Raw genomic sequence first — 19,340 nt, 5'->3', positions numbered from 1 at the left:
TGGGCTGTGAGATAATCCTCTTTTTTTTCTATGAGAAATTTGTCTACTTTATACTGGTCCATTCACTCCGAAAAAAAAGAAAAAAAAATATGTTGTATGAAATGTATTTTTTTTTTCACTTAGCCATACTAATTTAACAAACAAAAAGGTCTGATGTTTAATTAATGAGAATATTGATATATGACTTGTGTTGGGAGTCAGTGTAATCCGCCCTCCTATGTGTCCAAGTCTCTGTTGTCTTCCTCCCAAATTTCCATCTTCCGTGTCCGGAGTCTTCCCTCTTCTTCACTTGTCTCATTTCTGAGCTGAAGGAGGGCAGCATGGCGGCCATAGTTGGGTGAGGGGACCTGGAGATCCGGAGCCCAAAAGATGGTCATTTTACCTTGCTGCTAGTACTAAGGAGGTGCCTTGTGTCCCCTGCCAACAGGAAGAGGGCTGCTGGCAATATATAGGGGGTGGTGGGAAGCTATGCTACATGTGCGGGAAAGGAGAAGAGCGGAGGGACCGGGTGCAGCACCAGGGTTGCCAATAACCCATAAATACCCGGAGAGTCCGTAACAAAATGTGAAAATGACATTTTTATACTGTTTTAATGTGATCAGGGGTCTGACGTTGTTTAAGGAGGTTTGTGTTTAGGCTCTGGCTTCCATGGTTGTAGACCGGTGACTGGCAGAGCTGAGAAGGAGTACATGACTGAAAAATGGCCCACCCTCTCATTGCACTCTGCAAGTGTGGCTCCAACCGTCGTCAGCCCCCTGTCCATAGGTTAGAGGGGACTCCATGAAAGGAAGCACCACAAGGACCCACGGCCTCGCTAACGTCCCTGGATAGTTCCACCTGGTTAGTCCTTACCCATGGGGCGGGCATCCACCACTGACAGGTTTCGGAGTTCTCCTTGTTTGGTAAACACACCATATTTTTCAGAGTATAAGACGCACTTTTCCTCCCAAAAATTTGGGAGGAAAATGAGGGGTGCGTCTTATAAGCCGAATATAGCTAACCAGGGGGTGCTGGAGAGGGGTCACAGGAGGCAGGGGCAATGCTGATGGGTGTGCTGCGGGCTCAGAAGCCGCTATCCTGAATGTCAGCAGTGCAGGCTTCAAATAATGGCGCCTGGAGGCAATGCATGCGTAGATGGAGCTCTCGGCTCCAGATCTCATCTGCGCACGCACTGCCTCCAGCAGCGGACTTAAGGAAAATGGCACATGCGCAGATGAGATCTAGGCTTGTAATTGAGTTGATAGTTCAAGCTGCGCATGCGCCGATTCCAGACGCCATTTCTTTGAAGCTCGCACCGTCGACATTCAGCATGGCGGCCCCTGACTCACCTCCCACAGCAGAGCCTACAGCGCAACGCAGCAGAGCCTCTCAACACCGCAGTCCACACCGAGCATCTGGCACACAGACGGCAGCATCGCCCTACTCCAGCACCGCCCTTGCCTCCACCGCTGCCACCCCCCCCCCCCACCGGATTATAACATGTACTACATATTTTTTTTTCTTGTTTTTTTCACTAAAGTTGGGGCGCCTCTTATAATCCGGTGCATCTCGTAAAACAAAAAATACAGTGTATATATTTATTGCAAGATCTGCTGGAGAAAATCTATTTCTCCCGAGACTTTTTATTACAGAAAGGAGACGGTTACCTTCCCTGGGTGCCCCAAAATGAAGCGCTGAGCCCTCCTCAATGCCCCCAGCCCTCTCCGGTACGGGTACCCCGTCACTCACCCCTCAGACAGCAGCTGTGTGAAAGTCGTCTTCGGGTGAAATTTCTCTTTAACTACAGACAACATCCCGGCAGGCGGTGATCTCCGGAGAACGCGCTTTATAATTGCATCTTTCAGAACAAATCTGTTAATTGAGGCCTGACTATCGGCGGCGGCTGCCATTGTGTTTAATTCCAGCCTCATAAAATGAATGTATTCCTTATCGCAAAAAAAATAAATAAAAAATATTCCAGTGTCAAGGACATATCAAAGCAATTGTCATGCCTGGAGATGATCCTCCTTCCCCCAATGCCAAAGCTGCGGTAAAAACTATGATGGAGGGAATTTTTACTGACATGGATTTTTTTTTTTTTACTGACATATAACAATTGTGTTTGGTCAACATTTTGGAAATAAACGGTGTCACGCTCCAGACGTGTGAAGCATTAATAAATCAATAGCACAAGATGCATTTAATAACCTGGGTCTCGGATGACCCGTATTTATTCTGAGCTGCCACTTTGGGCCGAGTAAAGCATCTACCAAATTTTTCTTGCTTCCACTGGGTCTTCCATTCTGTATTGAGCTGCTGTTGATGGATCTGATATTCTGATGGGACCCTATGTATAATGGAGTCATTTTACGGGGGAGTACAACCCTAGCCCTAGAGGATCACATTTACAGAAAGTCTTCAAGCAAAAACAGAACTGATAAGATCTGTCAACAGCAGTTTGTTTACAAGATCCAATCATGTCCTTTACCTGAAAAAGTAAATATTAACTGAACTGTGATATGAATATACAGTACACAGGTGGTAGATGATGCTAAAGGTCCAAAATTTTCCAAAACAGTCCCCAATATAGTCACTAAATTGAAGAGGACGGGTCACTTGCCATAAATACGTGATTTTTTTTTTTACCTGTCTTAAATGCCGCTGATGTCTTGTTCCTGGGATGAGGCCCGGTCCTTTCCTTTATATATGAATAAATATAGTCTTTTTAGTCAACTAGGTGTGGTTCATAAGTGTTCACTGTGGGTGTTTCCTTTGATGACCACACCCATTTGACTAAATACTAGCTTCATAAGCAGGGGAAAAAGGGGTCATATCTCAGGAACAAATTGAAAAATAACAATGGATTCAGGAGAACAACGGCATTTACACCAGGATAGAAAAAAAAAAATCTTATTCATCATCCACCCCTAGTGATACAGTAATTAGGAGTAGGGGAGCCTAGACTGCCCCTCAGATTAGGGACCCTAAGCTGTCCCTTATTCCAGAGGTACGCCAGATGACGGTGAAGTCTGGACCGCCAGCGTAGCCCTGACCCCGGAATAGCCGTGGTGCAAGACCGCCGGGGAGGGCTGGGACAGGAGTAATGAATCTCACAGGTGCTGCTAACAGACAGGGGAAAAGCAAGACTCAAACTCACTGCAAGCACACACAGGGGAAAAGACAATACGAGCTCAGGGAGAAATAAACAAAAAAACAAGGATATTTCCACTGCACACCAAATAGCAAACAACTGTTCACCAATGACTGGATCATTACACGCAAAGACCGGTATCGCTGGAGCAAAGCTAGAGCTATACTGTCCTATCTTTTAAAGGGCGGAAGCGGCTGTGTGCTCACAGCAGCAATTCACAAACCAGCATGAATTAACTCCTGCTAGAGCGGTGACCACGAAACCAGCTGACACCCATCTCTGACCGACTAACTCAACAGCCCCAGTTCTCGTGTCAGACTCTGCAGTGTGAACAGAGTCTGAAGATGCCAAGACACTTGATGAGATTAAAGCAGAAGACCGCATTACAAATAGGCACCCACAGAACTCAAAACCCCCTCAGTGATGTCTGCAGGGAGGATGCCGTATACAGAAAAAATAAAAATGATTTAATTCCGCAAACCAAAAAATAATATTACCTTTCACAGTGACATGGACGCTCTGACTGGTGGACAGCTGCGGCTGGACGAGAACATTACACGTGTATTCTCCTTCATCCACTTCTTTCTGCACATCCGAGAGCTTTAAGGTCCCGTTATTCTCAAAGGCGACCTGGCGATGGTTGAATGGGAGGAGGTTGGAGTTCTTGTACCACTTTATGGAGTAGTAGGGGTACCCAATCACACGGCAGTGAATGTACGTGTCCCTTCCAGCTATTGCGGTGATATTTTTCATCGGTCGAATGCTTGCCGGACCTAAAAAGACCATAAGGGAGCACTATATGATTCTAGCATACAGCAGAACAAACTTAATACTCAGCAGGTAAACTGAGACGTGAGAAGTTAAAGTTCTCTTCATTACGTCAATTAATAAAAAAAAAAATATTTTATACAGTTAGGTCCAGAAATCTTTGGACAGTGACACAATTTTGGCGAGTTGGGCTCTGCATGCCACCACATTGGATTTGAAATGAAACCTCTACAACAGAATTCAAGTGCAGATTGTAACGTTTAATTTGAAGGTTTGAACAAAAATATCTGATAGAAATTGTAGGAATTGTCACATTTCTTTACAAACACTCCACATTTTAGGAGGTCAAAAGTAATTGGACAAATAAACCAAACCCAAAAAAAAAATTTTTATTTTCAATATTTTGTTGCGAATCCTTTGGAGGCAATCACTGCCTTAAGTCTGGAACCCATGGATATCACCAAACGCTGGGTTTCCTCCTTCTTAATGCTTTGCCAGGCCTTTACAGCCGCAGCCTTCAGGTCTTGCTTGTTTGTGGGTCTTTCCGTCTTAAGTCTGGATTTGAACAAGTGAAATGCATGCTCAATTGGGTTAAGATCTGGTGATTGACTTGGCCATTGCAGAATGTTCCACTTTTTTGCACTCATGAACTCCTGGGTAGCTTTGGCTGTATGCTTGGGGTCATTGTCCATCTGTACTGTGAAGCGCCGTCCGATCTATTTTGCGGCATTTGGCTGAATCTGGGCTGAAAGTATATCCCGGTACACTTCAGAATTCATCCGGCTACTCTTGTCTGCTGTTATGTCATCAATAAACACAAGTGACCCAGTGCCATTGAAAGCCATGCATGGCCATGCCATCACGTTGCCTCCACCATGTTTTACAGAGGATGTGGTGTGCCTTGGATCATGTGCCATTCCCTTTCTTCTCCAAACTTTTTTCTTCCCATCATTCTTGTACAGATTGATCTTTGTCTCATCTGTCCATAGAATACTTTTCCAGAACTGAGCTGGCTTCATGAGGTGTATTTCAGCAAATTTAACTCTGGCCTGTCTATTTTTGGAATTGATGAATGGTTTGCATCTAGATGTGAACCCTTTGTATTTACTTTCATTGAGTCTTCTCTTTACTGTTGACTTAGAGACAGATACACCTACTTCACTGAGAGTGTTCTGGACTTCAGTTGATGTTGTGAACGGGTTCTTCTTCACCAAAGAAAGTATGCGGCGATCATCCACCACTGTTGTCATCCGTGGACGCCCAGGCCTTTTTGAGTTCCCAAGCTCACCAGTCAATTCCTTTTTTCTCAGAATGTAAAAGACTGTTGATTTTGCTACTCCAAGCATGTCTGCTATCTCTCTGATGGATTTTTTCTTTTTTTTCAGCCTCAGGATGTTCTGCTTCACCTCAATTGAGAGTTCCTTAGACCGCATGTTGTCTGGTCACAGCAACAGCTTCCAAATGCAAAACCACACACCTGTAATCAACCCCAGACCTTTTAACTACTTCATTGATTACAGGTTAACGAGGGAGACGCCTTCAGAGTTAATTGCAGCCCTTAGAGTCCCTTGTCCAATTACTTTTGGTCCCTTGAAAAAGAGGAGGCTATGCATTACAGAGCTATGATTCCTAAACCCTTTCTCTGATTTGGATGTGAAAACTCTCATATTGCAGCTGGGAGTGTGCACTTTCAGCCCATATTATATATACAATTGTATTTCTGAACATGTTTTTGTAAACAGCTAAAATAACAAAACTTGTGTCACTGTCCAAATATTTCTGGACCTAACTGTATATTCATCTTCATTTTTTTTAAACTTCTACCGTTTTGTGTATACAGCCACTGAGGTCAGTGGTTTGTTACCATGGAGACACATACAGCCTTGGCAAAAATTAAGAGACCACTGCAGATTTTTATGAAAATCATCTTCTCTACATGTCTGAATCATTCCATTCCGGTGTTAGTTGAATTCCAACCATAGTATTGACCAGCAGAGGGTGAAAGCGACTCTCCACTGACCATCATCTTATTCGAATGTCACTTAGCAACCGCAGGATGACATCAAGTGACCTACAAAAGGCATGGCAAATGGCAGCTGGGGTGAAATGCACTGCAAGAACAGTTCGTAACAGGCTCCTAGAGGCAGGGCTCAAGTCATGTAAAGCTAGAAAAAAGCCTTTCATTAATGAGAGCAAGGCTGAAGTTTGCCAAAGACCATAAGAATTGGACAATAGAGGACTGGAGTAAGATAATGTTCTCTAATGAGTCTAATTTTCAGCTTTACCCAACACCTGGTCGTCTAATGGTTAGACAGAGACCTGTAGAGGCGTACAAGCCACAGTGTCTTGCACCCACTGTGAAATTTGGTGGAGGATTGGTGATGTTCTGGGGATGCTTCAGCAAGTCTGGAATTTGGCAGATTAAAGTTTGCGAAGGACGCATGAATCAAGCCGCATACAAGGTTATCCTGGAAAAACAGTTGCTTCCTTCTTTTCAGGAAATGGTCCCCAACTCTGAGGACTGTTTTTTCCAGCAGGACAATGCGCCATGTCAAACAGCTAGGGCAATCAATGTGTGGATGAAGGACCACTACATCAAAACCCTGTCATGGACAGCCCAATCTCCAGACCTGAACCCCATTGAAAACCTCTGGAATGTAATCAAGAGGAAGATGGATAGTCACAAGCCATCAAACAAAGAAGAACTGCTTACATTTTTGCACCAGGAGTGGCATAAGGTCCCCCAAAAGCAGTGTGAAGACTGGAGGAAAGCAGCCAAGACGCATGAAAGCTGGGATTAACAATCATGGTTATTCCACAAAATATTGATTTCTGAATCTTCCCGAGGTAAAACATCATTGGTATTGTTGTTTCTAAATGATTACGAACTTGTTTTTTTTTTGCATTATTTCAGGTGTGAAAGCGCTGTGCATTCTGTGCATTGTTGTTTTGTTATTTTGACCATTTCTCATTTTCAGAAAATAAAAACAAAATTCATTGATTGGAAATTCGGAGACGTCGTCAGTAGTTTATAGAATAAAAGAACAATTTACATTTTACTCAAAAATATAAAGAGGAAAATCAGAAAAACTGACAATTTTGCAGTGGTCTCTTAATTTTTGCCAGAGATGTAGTTCTGTGTATAATCTGTGTACACTAATGGTAATCCTGCAACAGTCCAAACAATAAGACACATTCACATCTCAACAATACAGACACTTAAAAAGTTAGGCAAAAATATATAAGAAGCCTTATACCTGAAACAAATGACATTAGATACAAAAAGAAGGGGAAAAAAAGAAAAGGAAACACAAAATATTTCATTTCTTCAGTTGCATGATTCACAGTTCTGCGGTTTGACAGTCCGGCAGCAGAATGGAGCTGAACTGATGACCGATTCCAAAGAGCAACCAGCACAATTGTGACACCAGATTACAAAGACATATCACATATTGGTAATTTTTATTTTTTTTTATTTAGGAGCTGATTTGACAAGCACCTCTTACGTTTATTCGAGCCTGGTACAGGACGACTCCCGCAGAATTATTGGCCGTGCAGCGGTAGACTCCCCCGTCGCGCACCCCTGTGTTGGTGATGTTTAGGTAGCTGACAACATTGCCGTCGGAGGTGATGATCTGGCTGATTCGGTGGTTTCCATTTTTGATGATGGGCTCGTCATCCAGCGTCCAAGTGATTGTTGGCAGCGGGGTGCCTTTCACATTACACATCAGGGACACGGGTTCTCCGGCGCTCACCACTTTTTCACTAAAAGCAGAGTTGATCTTAGGGGTCCCATCTAAACAAAAACAAAAAGAAAAGTAAATAAAAATATGTCTTTATTTTCAGTAAATAAAAGACAGGATAGATGATAACGATTCTTCTCATGTCACTGCATTGTTACTGTTTTGCTCCTGGTTGTGGATACATTATTTTCTTCCTGTATACTACAAATTATGCCTGTTCTCACATTCATCCTTCTCATAAATAGCAGTTTCTCAGCCCAGAAAATTACCAAACTGCATCCTGTGAGGCCATGACTATTGGAAGAATATTAAATGAAGACCGTCCATCCATTCAAAACCCAAGAGGTGACGTCCAGTCCACAAGTCGCTCATCACAAGGTCTATCAGTTCTGGTGACACCCGGCAGTGGAGGCGGCTCGTCTGCTTCATAATAGTGAGATCACATACGTCCATACAAGCACCGAGCGACGTACGTAACACAAGTCTGGAACGGTGGCCCGAAAAAAGGTGAAGAAGCAGCAACTTCAATATTATCATAAGAAGCGTCGGCTCCAGTTTGCAAAAAAGGGCGAAAAGTGGAAGATTGGAAACAGGCAATCTGGAGCGATGAGGTCAATAGTCGGCTTTGATGGGGGATAATGGATCGAGAAATTGGAACTGTCAAGTCCAGCGGAGGAAGCCTGATGAGAATTCACAGCCAAAGGCATTGGGTACTTGACCAGTATGGATGGTGGTCTCAATGCTGATCTATTTGTGCGTGTCCAACAAGACGAGTTACTTCCTACACTCGAGTACTATGGGTATGAAAAAGACGTCATAGTGTTCCAGAAGAACAACGACCCGAAGCATATGGCAAGATTGGAGAATAAATGGTTTAGTGACAATGAAATAGAGGAGCTGGATTGTCCCCACAGTCCCCAGACCTCAACCTAATCAAACACTTGTGGGTGAAGAAAAAGCTGTATACATGCCCAAGCGAGGGGACCAGTATACACCAACACTGGGTACATGTAGAAGAGATCTGGGATCAGATTTTGGTCAAGACATGCCTGAATCTGATGGAGAGCCCAGAAGGATTCAGGCAGCGCTGAAAGCCAAAAGGTGGATTTACAAAATACTAATTTAAACTTTTAGGAGCAAAACAGTAACAATGCAGTGACATGACAAGAATCTGCATAACTAATCATATGTTAAATAGTTGCAAGTCAAATTTCAAGTATGCAAGAGCCATGATGATTGAGCGTAAGAGTGCCTTCATTTTATAAATAGAGCTGTAGTGGATGGTGAGATATGGAGCCTGAAATTCAAAACATCAGAACATTGGTACTCTTTTGCTCGTCAGTGTAGATAGGTAGATTTGCATTTAATATACAGCAGCTCCATACAGATGAGTGTACGGGTGCTGGGCTGTACGGCGCTGTTTGTGCACCCTGTGCCCCCACTCATCCGTGCCCTTCCTGCGCCCGTCGTCTACTCTGCATTATGTGGCAGTAGATGTTGTGAGTGTCCCCCGAGCACGATCCCCGCTGTCAGCCTGTGATATCCCCCACTCCCTCTCTCTACATTATTACGGATGATCAATATACTCTTCAGGATTTCGGAGCCACCAGAGATGGTTGCCGCGGTAACTGGGCCTAGGCCGGTAATCGCTCCTCTCCGTACACAAAGACTAAATATAGCCTCCATATTGTGAGTGGCTGCAGCCCTCATTAGCAGGTGCCGCTTTTATTAATCCTTTCCCCTTACATCAATATGACTTCCACTAATTAATCCCAAGAACAGAGAGAAAATAAAGGTTTGTGAGCGTCCCGCAGAGAACACAGTGCACATGTAGAAGAGCGGACCCCGAACATGCCGAAAAACTGCTACCAGTGACAGCCACAGAGCCCTCCTATACACAGAGCCCCCCTATAACACTGACAGCCACAGTACCCTCCTATACACAGAGCCCCCCTATAACACTGACAGCCACAGTACCCCCCATAACACTGACAATCAGCCCCCCTATACACAGTACCCCCCCATAACACTGACAATCACAGTACCCCCCATAACACTGACAATCCTCCCCCCTATACACAGAGCCCCCCTATAACACTGACAATCACAGTACCCCCCATAACACTGACAATCAGCCCCCCTATACACAGTACCCCCCCATAACACTGACAATCACAGTACCCCCCATAACACTGACAATCCTCCCCCCTATACACAGAGCCCCCCTATAACACTGACAATCACAGTACCCCCCATAACACTGACAATCAGCCCCCCTATACACAGTACCCCCCATAACACTGACAATCAGCCCCCTATACACAGAGCCCCCCATAACACTGACAATCACAGTACCCCCCATAACACTGACAATCACAGTACCCCCCATAACACTGACAATCACAGTACCCCCCATAACACTGACAATCAACCCCCCTATACACATAGCCCCCCTATACACAGAGCCCCCCATAACACTGACAGCCACAGTACCCCCCATAACACTGACAATCAGCCCCCCTATACACAGTACCCCCCATAACACTGACAGCCACAGTACCCCCCCATAACACTGACAATCAGCCCCCCTATACACAGTACCCCCATAACACTGACAATCAGCCCCCCTATACACAGTGCACCCCAATAACACTGACAGCCACAGAGCCCTCCTATACACAGAGACCCCTATAACCCTGACAGCCACAGGGTCCCCTATAACACTGACAGCCACAGAGCCCCCCATAACACTAGACATAGACAGCCAGAGCCCCCCTATAACACTGACAGCCACAGAGCCCCCCATAACATCAATAGTCACAGAGCACCCCTATAACACTTCTGCCACAGAGCCCCCCTATAAAACTTACAGCCACAGAGCCCCCCTATAACACTGATAGCCACAGAGCCCCCTATATACAGAGCCCCCTATAACAATGACAGCCACAGAGCCCCCTATACACAGAGCCCCCTATAACATGGACAGCCACAGAGCCCCCTTATAACACTTACAGCCACAGAGCCCCCTATAACAATGACAGCCACAGAGCCCCCCTATAACACTGACAGATACAGTACCTCCCTATAACACTGACAGCTACAGAGCCCCCTATAACAATGACAGCCACAGGGTCCCCTATATACACAGAGCCCCCCTATAACACTGACAGCCACAGAGCCCCCTATAACAATGACAGCCACAGAGCACCCAATAACAATGACAGCCACAGAGCCCCCCTATAACACTTACAGCCACAGAGCCCCCCCTATACATAGGGCCTTCCTATAACACTGACAGCCTCAATGCCCCCCCTTTAATGCTGACAGCAATAGTACCCCCTATAACAATGGCAGCCATAGTGCCCCCCAATAACACTGACATCACTCTGCTGTAACACTTACAGCCACAGAACCTACCTATACATAGAACAACCTATAACACTGACAGTCCTTGGACCTGCCCTAAACACAGAGCCCCCCTATAAAACTTACAGCCACAGAGCCTCCCTATAACACTGACAGCCATAGAGTCTCGTTACAACACTGACAGCCACAGAGCCCCCCTATACACAGAGCCCCCTATAACACTGACAGCCATAGAGTCTCGTTACAACACTGACAGCCACAGAGCCCCCCTATACACAGAGCCCCCTATAACACTGACAGCCACAGAGCCCCCCTATAACACTGACAGCCACAGAGCCCCCTATAACACTGACAGCCACAGAGCCCCCTATAACAATGACAGCCACAGAGCCCCCTATAACACTGACAGCCACAGAGCCCCCCTATAAAACTTACAGCCACAGAGCCTCCCTATAACACTGACAGCCATAGAGTCTCGTTACAACACTGACAGCCACAGAGCCCCCCTATACACAGAGCGTCCCTATAACACTGACAGCCATAGAGTCTTGTTACAACACTGACAGCTACAGTGCCCTCCTATACACAGAGCGTCCCTATAACACTGACAGCAATAGTACCCCCAATAACTGTGGCAGCCATAGTGTCCCCCTAAAACAATGACAGAGACATCACTCCGCTATAACACTGACAGCAACAGTTGCCACCTAGAACAATGACAGCTACGTCGCTCCCTTATAACAGTGACAGCCACAGAGCCCCCTATAATGGTGACAGCCACAATGCTCCCCTGTAACACTGACAACTACAGTACCCCCTATAACAGTGGCAGCTACAGTACCCCCTATAACAGTGGCAGCTACAGTACCCCCTATAACAGTGGCAGCCACAGAGCCCCCTATAACACTGACAGTCACAGAGCCCTCCAATAACACCCACAACCACAGAGCCCTCATATAGCACTAACAGCTATAGTGCCCCCCATAAAACTGACAGCCACAGTGCCACCCCCCTATAATGGTGACAGTCACAGCATTGTCCTGTAACACTGACAGCCACAGTACCCCCTATAACAGTGTCAGCCATAGTGCCCCCCTATAACATGGACAGCGACATTGCTCCCCTATAACACTGACATCCAGGGAGCCCCCTTACATTAGGGACTGCCTCGTGGCTGGTTTATCAGTGCCAGGACCTGCTGCTAAAGCACATGAAATGATGTGAGACATAACAGGATACATCTTCCCTGATGCCCGGCCATACACAGATATCCCCTCTTTCTCGCTACCATTTATGATCAGGGCCTTTCTGCATAAAGTGTAATCGGACGCGGTTGTGTGAAGAAGTCATTTGCAGCTAATGACTCCTGCATCCATATTATTCCTAGATGTGGCTTGCAGATGAGATGCCGAGCAGGACGCGCGGCTGATCTGTAATTACGGAGACAATAACAGCCTCAGCTGGCGCCTCTTTCTATGGGTTATTATCTTTAATTGTCATGTGCCCTACAATGGGGAATTCCAGAAAAACACACAGTGACAGCGCTGGGTGTGTGTCCCTGCAGATCCCAATATCCATGAATAAACACAAATCCCAGTAATCGTGCCTCCGCCGCTCCGCTCTGCAGATCATTGAGTTTATTTTTCTCACATAAATGCTGTGTACTGCAGCCTGGGGCCCCTGGGACTGTATCTGCAGTGCAGCAGGGGCCACAGGTGCCAGCGGAGAAGGAACCCATTATACACATTATATCACCAGCAAAGTCCTTGACTCATTCTCGTTATCACCACTGCAATACTTTGTCATCATGCCCTTCCACCATATTTACCCACTCCTGGCTTTACTCCATGCCAGTGATAGAATTTCATTAACTGACCACTTTGAAGGAGAAGCAAAGGTGTCGTTTTAGTTGCAGCTGAGAAGTTTCCTGCTGGAGAAACTTAGCATTGCTATTTGTTGTGTCATTCCCCCTCCGTTTGTCTTACCTTCCTCGTGTTGTCTTACTGTAGTAGTGCCCTACTCACTAGTAAGGCAAGTTCAGGGTCCGCAAGGGCCTAGGCAAGTGATGGCGCACAGTGGGAAAAACCCATCTAGGGATCATAGGCAGTGCAGGGATCAACCACAGATGAGTGTGAGGTAGTGACCTGTCTACCCATTGTCAGGGCCTTCCTTTAAAATCTCCCCGGTTGTCCCTCTGTGTTGCGCCACACGCCAGACGTTCCCTTGTCCCGGCGTGACAACAAATCTGTATGCACCTTGTGTACTGGGCACAATCATGGAGAAGAGAAGAGGGTCTTCCCCAAACTGTTTCCACATTGCTGGAAGTTAAAATTGTACACAATGTCTTGTGCTGGAGAATAAAGATATCTGATCATTGGAACTAACGGTCTGTGGCCGATCTTGGATAACAGCCAAGAGCATTATCCTCCTCCACGAAACTGTACAGCGGGCACAATGCAGTCAGGAGGAAATGTTCTCCAAACCCAAACTTGTCCATCAGACACAGATAAAGCCATGTGATCTGTCACTACACAGAACACGTCTCCTACAGAGTCCATTGGAGGCGGCTTTACACCATTCCATCAGTCGCTCGTCATTTTGCTTCGTGATGTACAGCTTGGCAATGTGCATGGTGATGTACGGCTGCAGCTACTCAGCATTGTGCTTGGTGATGTACGGCTGCAGCTACTCAGCATTGTGCTTGGTGATGTACGGCTGCAGCTACTCAGCATTATACTTGGTGATGCATGACTGCAGCTGCTCGGCCATGAAGCTCCCTTGGAGCACAGTGTTTGTGTTGATGTTACCAGAGGAGGTCTGGACTCTGCAGTTATGGGTCCCGCAGAGCTTTGGTGACTTTTATGCCCCTCTGCTTCTCAGCACTCGGCCCCCCAGCTTTGTAACATTATGGGGTCTCCTGCTCGAGGCGGAGTTGCTGCAGCTCCTTCCACTTAATATATCACTCATAGGAGGAAGAAATGTAATGAACGGACTTGTTACCCCGGTGGCTCCTATTACAGGACCCAACCGGTATCAGGCTCATGTCTCTATTAGATCCATCATTTTCTATGTAAAAGAATTATAAAGCTATTGTACCTTGTGCTTTAGAAAATAATATTGTTTTCTAATTATTGCAGATGAAGCTTTTCTCTTGGGAGATGGTTGTATGATGTAACCTTGCAGCATTGGAAATAAGACATTGTTGTCAGCAGTGAGGATAATTCACACCTGAGTTCTCGGTTACGCCATGAAAACTGAAAATTGGAACGGATTCAGAAAATGGATCCGTCACATTATACACAAATATCCTATTAGAGACCTCATGGATTATAATCCAGCAGGGTTTGCAGCAGGCGGTTCCTCATTTTATGGAAAAAGAAATGCAAGCTTTTGGTAAAAAAGCAAAGAAGTGAATAGGACTAACTCAAAATGAGTGCTCCCAAGCTTGGTAACATCTGACATCATCCCACTACATATGGCGGCACTTTAATAGAAATCCAAGCAAAGAATATTCCAGGTGGATAGCCAGATGGCCAAAGTGATGGAGTGATGGAGTCCACCACCAGGACCATTAGCCCACACCTTACATATATAAAAATAGTGGTAACGAACCTTCCAGCACAACCAGCACATAATCCTGGGCCGACATCCGATCTTTGCGTACAAAGCACTGGTAAGCACCGTTGTCGCTTTTTGCCATTGCGTCCATGATGAGGGTTTCACGGTTGACACCTGTGATTCTAACGTTACTCCCAGCGTTGATGATGTCGCCGTTCCTATACCACGAGATGTCAGGATCATCCGTCCCAGACACACTGCAGGATAACGTCACTTGGCTTCCAACGCTGGTCTTCACTTTCCGTGGACTGATTGTCACCTTGAGGGGTTCTGCAAAAATACATAGAAGTAATCATAAAACTGAAAATATTGTGCAAGACAAGGAAATAATTAAAAAGTTACTATGATTTTGTCAAAATTTTCATTCTATCATTAATAATATAACTGCAGGGATACTACCCCAATGTACAAGAATAAAACCACTATAATACTGCCCCCTATGTACAAGAATAAAACTACTATAATACTGCCCCCTATGTACAAGAATAAAACTACTATAATACTACCCCAATGTACAAGAATAAAACTACTATAATACTGCCCCCTATGTACAAGAATATAACTACTATAATACTGCCCCCTATGTACAAGAATATAACTACTATAATACTACCCCAATGTACAAGAATAAAACTACTATAATACTGCTCCTATATACAAGAATATAACTACTATAATACTGCTCCTATGTACAAGAATGTAACTACTATAATACTGCTCCTATATACAAGAATATAACTACTATAATACTGCTCCTATGTACAAGAATGTAACTACTATAATACTGCCCCCTATGTACAAGAATAAAACTACTATAATACTGCCCCCTATGTACAAGAATAAAACTACTATAATACTGCCCCCTATGTACAAGAATATAACTACTATAATACTGCCCCCTATGTACAAGAATATAACTACTATAATACTGGTCCTATGTACAAGAATATAACTACTGTAATACTGCCCCAATGTACAAGAATAAAACTACTATAATACTGCTCCTATATACAAGAATATAACTACTATAATACTGCTCCTATGTACAAGAATGTAACTACTGTAATACTGCCCCAATGTACAAGAATAAAACTACTATAATACTGCCCCAATGTACAAGAATAAAACTACTATAATACTGACCCAATGTACAAGAATAAAACTACTATAATACTACCCCAATGTACAAGAATAAAACTACTATAATACTGCCCCCTAGGTACAAGAATATAACTACTATAATACTACCCCAATGTACAAGAATATAACCACTATAATACTGCCACCTATGTACAAGAATATAACTACTATAATACTGCCCCTATGTACAAGAATATAACTACTATAATACTGCCTCCTATGTTCAAGAATATAACTACTATAATACTGCCCCTATGTACAAGAATATAACTACTATAATACTGCCCCTATGTACAAGAATATAACTACTATAATACTGCCCCTATGTACAAGAATATAACTACTATAATACTGCCCCCTATGTACAGGAATATAACTACTATAATACTGCCCCTATGTACAAGAATATAACTACTATAATACTGCCCCTATGTACAAGAATATAACTACTATAATACTGCCCCTATGTACAAGAATATAACTACTATAATACTGCCCCTATGTACAAGAATATAACTACAATAATACTGCCCCTATGTACAAGAATATAACTACTATAATACTGCCCCTATGTACAAGAATATAACTACTATAATACTGCCCCCTATGTACAGGAATATAACTACTATAATACTGCCCCTATGTACAAGAATATAACTACTATAATACTGCCCCTATGTACAAGAATATAACTGCTATAATACTGCCCCTATGTACAAGAATATAACTACTATAATACTGCTCCTATGTACAAGAAAATAACTACTATAATACTGCCCCTATATACAAGAATATCACTACTATAATACTGCTCATATGTACAAGAATATAACTACTATAATACTGCTCCTATGTACAAGAATATAACTACTATAATACTGCTCTTATGTACAATAATATAACTACTACAATACTGCCCCTATATACAAGAATATAACTACTATAATACTACCCCAATGTACAAGAATATAACTATTACAATACTGCCCCCTATGTACAAGAATATAACTATTACAATACTGCCCCCTATGTACAAGAATATAACTACTATAATACTGCCCCCTATGTACAAGAATATAACTATTACAATACTGCCCCCTATGTACAAGAATATAACTACTATAATACTGCCCCTATGTACAAGAATATAACTACTATAATACTGCCCCCAATGTACAAGAATATAACCACTATAATACTGCCACCTATGTACAAGAATATAACTACTATAATACTGCCCCTATGTACAAGAATATAACTACTATAATACTGCCTCCTATGTTCAAGAATATAACTACTATAATACTGCCCCTATGTACAAGAATATAACTACTATAATACTGCCCCTATGTACAAGAATATAACTACTATAATACTGCCCCCTATGTACAGGAATATAACTACTATAATACTGCCCCTATGTACAAGAATATAACTACTATAATACTGCCCCTATGTACAAGAATATAACTACTATAATACTGCCCCTATGTACAAGAATATAACTACTATAATACTGCCCCTATGTACAAGAATATAACTACTATAATACTGCCCCTATGTACAAGAATATAACTACTATAATACTGCCCCTATGTACAAGAATATAACTACTATAATACTGCCCCCTATGTACAGGAATATAACTACTATAATACTGCCCCCAATGTACAAGAATATAACCACTATAATACTGCCACCTATGTACAAGAATATAACTACTATAATACTGCCCCCTATGTACAAGAATATAACTATTACAATACTGCCCCCTATGTACAAGAATATAACTACTATAATACTGCCCCTATGTACAAGAATATAACTACTATAATACTGCCCCCAATGTACAAGAATATAACCACTATAATACTGCCACCTATGTACAAGAATATAACTACTATAATACTGCCCCTATGTACAAGAATATAACTACTATAATACTGCCTCCTATGTTCAAGAATATAACTACTATAATACTGCCCCTATGTACAAGAATATAACTACTATAATACTGCCCCTATGTACAAGAATATAACTACTATAATACTGCCCCCTATGTACAGGAATATAACTACTATAATACTGCCCCTATGTACAAGAATATAACTACTATAATACTGCCCCTATGTACAAGAATATAACTACTATAATACTGCCCCTATGTACAAGAATATAACTACTATAATACTGCCCCTATGTACAAGAATATAACTACTATAATACTGCCCCTATGTACAAGAATATAACTACTATAATACTGCCCCTATGTACAAGAATATAACTACTATAATACTGCCCCCATGTACAAGAATATAACTGCTATAATACTGCCCCTATGTACAAGAATATAACTACTATAATACTGCTCCTATGTACAAGAAAATAACTACTATAATACTGCCCCTATGTACAAGAATATGACTACTATAATACTGCTCATATGTACAAGAATATAACTACTATAATACTGCTCCTATGTACAAGAATATAACTACTATAATACTGCTCTTATGTACAATAATATAACTACTACAATACTGCCCCTATATACAAGAATATAACTACTATAATACTACCCCAATGTACAAGAATATAACTATTACAATACTGCCCCCTATGTACAAGAATATAACTATTACAATACTGCCCCCTATGTACAAGAATATAACTACTATAATACTGCCCCCTATGTACAAGAATATAACTATTACAATACTGCCCCCTATGTACAAGAATATAACTACTATAATACTGCCCCTATGTACAAGAATATAACTACTATAATACTGCCCCCTATGTACAAGAATAAAACTACTATAATACTGCCCCCTATGTAAAAGAATATAACTACTATAATACTACCCCAATGTACAAGAATATAACTACTATAATACTGCCCCCTATGTACAAGAATATAACTACTATAATACTGCCCCCTATGTACAAGAATAAAACTACTATAATACTGCCCCCTATGTACAAGAACATAACTACTATAATACTACCCCAATGTACAAGAATATAACCACTATAATACTGCCACCTATGTACAAGAATATAACTACTATAATACTGCCCCTATGTACAAGAATATAACTACTATAATACTGCCCCCTATGTACAAGAATAAAACTACTATAATACTGCCCCCTATGTAAAAGAATATAACTACTATAATACTACCCCAATGTACAAGAATATAACTACTATAATACTGCCCCCTATGTACAAGAATATAACTACTATAATACTGCCCCCTATGTACAAGAATAAAACTACTATAATACTGCCCCCTATGTACAAGAACATAACTACTATAATACTACCCCAATGTACAAGAATATAACCACTATAATACTGCCACCTATGTACAAGCATATAACTACTATAATACTGCCCCCTATGTACAAGAATATAACTACTATAATACTGCTCCTATGTACAAGAATATAACTACTATAATACTGCCCCTATGTACAAGAATATAACTACTATAATACTGCCCCTATGTACAAGAATATAACTACTATAATACTACCCCAATGTACAAGAATAAAAAACTACTATAATAC

The 19,340-nt window shown here is 42.5% G+C and overlaps 1 protein-coding gene across 3 annotated transcripts in view; it reads right to left on the bottom strand.

The window, feature by feature from the left end:
• DSCAM (DS cell adhesion molecule) overlaps nt 1-19,340 on the bottom strand; it is a 656,562-nt gene that overhangs the window by 347,238 nt on the left and 289,984 nt on the right. For all 3 annotated transcript variants that reach the window (XM_075334961.1, XM_075334962.1, XM_075334963.1), the window contains exons 6-8: nt 14,620-14,895; nt 7,398-7,694; nt 3,628-3,903 (exon numbers count right to left, since the gene is read on the bottom strand). In XM_075334961.1, the coding sequence (XP_075191076.1) occupies nt 3,628-3,903; nt 7,398-7,694; nt 14,620-14,895 (849 nt within the window). The remainder of the gene's footprint in view (nt 1-3,627; nt 3,904-7,397; nt 7,695-14,619; nt 14,896-19,340) is intronic.

Source organism: Anomaloglossus baeobatrachus, chromosome 2 (genome assembly GCF_048569485.1).
Source record: "Anomaloglossus baeobatrachus isolate aAnoBae1 chromosome 2, aAnoBae1.hap1, whole genome shotgun sequence".
NCBI lineage: Eukaryota > Metazoa > Chordata > Amphibia > Anura > Aromobatidae > Anomaloglossus > Anomaloglossus baeobatrachus.
The sequence above is the reverse complement of the archived record's forward strand: the minus strand, read 5'-3'. Positions and strand labels throughout refer to the sequence as shown.